Genomic DNA, 4,710 nt, shown 5'->3' on the forward strand with positions numbered 1-4,710 from the left:
TGGTGGGGTGTCTGCTGGTCAGGGGTGGACAGTTGGTGGGGTGTCTGCTGGTCAGGGGTGGACAGTTGCTAGGGTTTTATTTTGCTTCATTTTCTTGTCTGTCTTTGTGAAGGTTTATCACAAAGACTTGTGTAGGCTGCACAAAGACCTAAGAGCCCTGAAGGCGGGAGATGAGGACGCGGATGCCCCCTTACGGCTGCTCAAGTCGGGCTGAGGTGCCAGTGCCCTGGATCTTTTCCTGTAGACACAGCTGCACACATGTCAGGCAGGGTCCTTTACTGGGGCCACTGGTTCGGGTATTGACTCCAAGACTGGGGTCTCCTCCAGGGGTCTATGAGCCCCATGGCGACACACGACCAGCCCAAGCTCCAGGCCTGCGCCTTGGGCCACTCCTCGCTCCAAGCGCTTATCCCCACCAGGGCTCCATGTGGATACCTCTGCACATCTCCAGCGCTGCTGGGTCACAGCCGTTGGCAGAAGCTGGGTGTGTCCTGTGAGCAGCTGGGGATTTTGACTAGGTTTTGCAGCCTCCAGGCAGAAATGGGCACAGGAAACGGGGCCCTGGGCAGCTGTGGCGCAGCACCCAACCCTCCATCCCTGGGTCACCTGCTGGGGCTGGCCGTGCACTGGGCCCCATCAGAAGCTGGCACTGTGCTCAGGAAGTCAGTCAGGGAAGAGCCCTTCCTAGAGCTGCAGTCGAGTTGGGGTGGGGACAAAAGACAGAGACCAAGAAAGCAAGAGAGAAGGCTCAGAAGAGGGTGGGGAGGGGCAGGAGCATGCAAGTGGTGGGGGAAGCCCTCCGTGAGACCAGGGTCCGTGAGGCCAGGGTCCGTGAGGCCAGGGAGAGAGCTTCGTGGTGTGGGGGTCACAGCAGCTCTTAGGGACTGAGACTTCGGCTTGTTCCGAGGGGCAGAAGCACTGGGGCTTTGAACAAAAAAGGCTCCTGGCAGACGTGGGCATTGAAGGTCAGCTGTGGCCACTGTGCACAGAGCTTTCTCTCAAGCAGGTGGCTGAAGCCACCCCAAGGCTGGGCAGTGGATGCCCAGGGCCCCCAGTGATCAGCTTGACTGAGGGCAGGGACTGGCATGGTGCTGGTGGGCCTGTAGGAGCCTGCCTGGGGCTGGAGGTGGGGGCCCAAGTACAGAGGGAGGATCCGGGGATGTGTGAGTCTTGGACACTCATTTGGGATGTTGGGTGGGCAGCGTCATTTCTGTGTTTCTGCCTGCATACAGGTACAGGTGCTGTTGTTTGGGATGGCCCTGAATATTTATTTAATGATGGAATCATATTTATAAACCACTCTACAGCTTCCCTGCTCAGCAGCATATCATCAGCTGTTTTCCTGTGCCCGTTCTTTCCGACCGACGGCTGTGTGCTTGTTCTGCGAGCCACGTTTCCGGTTCGCAGGGTCTTACCCACAGTGCTACCTCGGCGCCCGCCGTGTGCCTCCCGGGAGCTGCGGGGAATGGCCCCGAAGGCCTCACTTGGTTCTGTGCACCCAGGCTTGCTCTCCTGGCCTCTTCCCTGACCACGCTGCGTCCCCTTTACTCTGATCTTGGCTAATCAGGACCTGCCGTGTCTGGTGGATTTTGGAAGCCGCCTCACTGGGGACAGGAGGCACAGGCCAGGGGACAGCCTGTGGGAGGGCTGGGCCGTGGGAGCTGCAGAGGAGTGCCCACAGCACCTGGAATGCAGGAGACCCCGTGTGGGCAAGAGTGTGGCTGGTGGTGCAGTGGCCTCGGGAGCAGTGAGGCTGTCCCCTCAACCTCTTCTGTGGAAGCAGAGATGCCACTAGCCAGGGGCCATCCAGTAACAAGGGCCTGGGACCCTCTGCGGGACTCAAGCACGCAGACCCCCCTGGTCAATGTCCCTGCTGCTGTGCTGGCCACGGAGCCCTTCAGCCCACGTGGGGGCTGGGAGAGGGGTCTGCCTGTCTGGGTGGGCACCTTAGAAGGCCCTGGCGGCCCTGGTCTTAGGGAGAGGAAAGCCCAGTCCGCCGTGGCGCCTCACTTGGGTCTGCAGGGGCTTCCCACAGCTATGTTGTGCTCCCTTGGTTTCTGGAATTCCCTGCAGATAACAGACAAGAGAAACTGGCCTGTTGATCTCTAGACCGTTGCATTGTTTACTGCTCCTAGAGTGAGTGGTGGCAAACCCTACGAGGGGAGGATGAGTCCTCTCATCTGGAGAGGATGTTAACTGTTGAGTTTATTCTGATCCTCACATTCTTTTCAGTCACTCCCTGAATCGCTCTCTTCAGTGGGTCAGGACAAATGCACTCCCTGGGCCTGGGCCTGGGCCCGGGCCAGTGCGTGTCCTGCCTGCTGTGTGGGGCCTGGGGGTGCCTGTAGGTGTGGCCTGGCAGCTCATCAGGAAGAGCTGGGGAGGCGTGAGACCCAGATAGCCTCTGAGGGCTGGGGAGGCGTGAGGCCCGGGTGGCCTGAGGGCTGGGGAGGCGTGAGGCCCGGGCGGCCTGAGGGCTGGGGAGGCGTGAGGCCCGGGCGGCCTGAGGGCTGGGGAGGCGTGAGGCCCGGGCAGCCTCTGGTGCTGCTGCATTGCTTCTGGGCAGCCTGAGGGGCCACATTGTGTCTGGAAGCATCTGCGAGCGTCTGGGCTGTCCTAGCTGACACGGGCCCTTTGCTCCACAGGCCACCCGTTTGGGCTCCCCACGGCGGGCAGCAAGTGGGACTCGGGGAACCCGGCTGTCAACCTGTCCACAGTGGCAGTGATGCCTGTGTCAGAGGACGTGCCCCTCACCACCTTCGCCCTGGAGCTGGAGCATGCCCTCAGCGCCATCGGTAAGCCTGGCCCTCCTGGCCTCCACCTGCCCGCACAGGCCTCCAGACTGACCCTAGGACTGAAACAGTGGCTCATCCACACCAGCTGCTGGGGGTCAGCTCAGGTCCCAGGGGACGTGTGTGGAGCCCACACCTTTTGGACTGTCAGGCCTGAGGCCTGGCTTGCTGTTAGGAGGAGTGTGTTGTATGACCCTGGCCTCCCACCACGTGCCACATACCACCACGCTGAGGTGCCGAGAGCACCCCAGATGACCATGGCAGATCCCTCCGGGCAGAGCCCCCAGCCTGTCTTTGGGTTCTAGGCCTGCTTGAGGACACGTGCCGGCTGCCCTCCGTCTTTGAGGGGATGCTGCGGTGGGTGGCCGGGGTCAGCGTTGGGTAGTGTTTCCAAATTGCTAGAATACTTGGAATTCCTGGATGCACTTGGAATATTCTGAGTGATGTCACTGGAAATAAGATTTTCTGCATATACTGGAAATATGTGCCATGAAACAACACTCAGGGCCATCAGACAAGGCCATCAGTGCCTTATGTGTCTTAACATTTTGTTTTGAGAATAGCTTTTATTTATTTATTACTATTATTTTTTTTGAGACCAAGTTTTGCTCTTGTCGCCTAGGCTGGAGTGCAGTGGTGTAATCTTGGCTCACTGCAACCTCCGCCTCCAGGGTTCAAGCGATTCTCCTGCCTCAGCCTCCCAAGTAGCTGGGACTGCAGGCACAAGCCACCACGTCCAGCTAATTTTTTTATTTTTAGTAGAGACGGGGTTTTGCCATGTTGGCCAGGCTGGTCTCGATCTCTTGACCTCGTGATCTGCCCGCCTCAGCCTCCCAAAGTGCTGGGATGACAGGTGTGAGCCGTTGCGCCCAGCCTAGTTGTTCTCGGCCGGGCACAGTGGCTCATGCCTGTAATCCCAACATTCTGGGAGCCCGAGGCAGGCACATCCACCTGGGGTCAGGAGTTCAAGACCAGTCTCTACTAAAAATACCAAAAATTAGCCAGGCGTGGTGGTGCACGCCTGTAATCTCAGCTACAAGGGAGGCTGAGGCAGGAGAATCGCCTGAACCTGGGAGGTGGAGGTTGCAGTGAGCCGAGATAACCTCACTGCAGTCCAGCCTGGGTGACAGAGTGAGACTCTGTCTCAAAAAAACAAAAAAGCCGTTAGGATTTTAATAAGGGCTCCATGGAATCTGCAGACTGTGTTGGGCAGAGCTGCCAGTCTACACTCCCACCAGCGGTGAGCAGGTTCTGCTGCCCCACGTCCCACCAGCACTGGGTTGGATTTTGAGCTCAGAGTTGTGCCTCGGGCCCAGGGGGCATTTCAGTTGTAAGAGGGGCGCTTATTTTGTGTGCCCGGTTAAGGCAAGGCCCAAGACACAGTGATCTCTCCTCTCAGCTTTTAATTAGAATTAGACTTCCCCTCTTCCTGCACGTCAGGCTCTGGGACCTTTCCCACCCTGGCACTGCCAAGCAGCACCTCCTCAGGCTGAGTCCCTCATCTTAGCTTCTCCCCCGAGCCTCCGGTGGCTATGATGCCAGGGCTGGCACTGGCACCCCTGGTCGAGAAGGGTCCTGACCGCCGCGCCTGTGTGGAAGACTTGTGCTGACATAAACATGAACAAACGGGTGTCTCCACATTGGGGACCTTGGCCTCTTGGCATCTGGTACTTCGATATCAGATTTGTGAAATTATGTTATCTCCCATTGCCCTGTCTTCCCTGCCTGCACACACGGCACAGACGGAGATTCCGCTGCCCCTTGTGCTGGAGGAGACCGAGGTTCAGAGAGGCTACCCAGGGCTGCCGCCTTATTCAGGGCAGAGGGGAGGTAGCATCAGGCCACAGGCCCTTCCCCACTGTCAGGTGAAGAGTTGTGCTCAGCGGAGCAGGACTTGGGGACAGAGAGTGGACTCTCA

At 58.7% G+C, this 4,710-nt stretch overlaps 2 protein-coding genes across 5 annotated transcripts in view; one reads left to right on the forward strand and one right to left on the reverse strand.

Annotated features, from left to right (window-relative positions):
• Positions 1–4,710, reverse strand: part of C8G (complement C8 gamma chain) — a 618,926-nt gene that overhangs the window by 94,479 nt on the left and 519,737 nt on the right. The gene's annotated exons all lie outside the window — the stretch shown is intronic.
• PNPLA7 (patatin like phospholipase domain containing 7) overlaps positions 1–4,710 on the forward strand; it is a 71,688-nt gene that overhangs the window by 47,379 nt on the left and 19,599 nt on the right. For all 4 annotated transcript variants that reach the window (XM_017505458.2, XM_017505460.2, XM_017505461.2 and 1 more), the window contains one exon: positions 2,646–2,795. In XM_017505458.2, the coding sequence (XP_017360947.1) occupies positions 2,646–2,795 (150 nt within the window). The remainder of the gene's footprint in view (positions 1–2,645; positions 2,796–4,710) is intronic.

The sequence above is a fragment of the Cebus imitator genome, unplaced genomic scaffold, assembly GCF_001604975.1.
Source record: "Cebus imitator isolate Cc_AM_T3 unplaced genomic scaffold, Cebus_imitator-1.0 Scaffold339, whole genome shotgun sequence".
NCBI lineage: Eukaryota > Metazoa > Chordata > Mammalia > Primates > Cebidae > Cebus > Cebus imitator.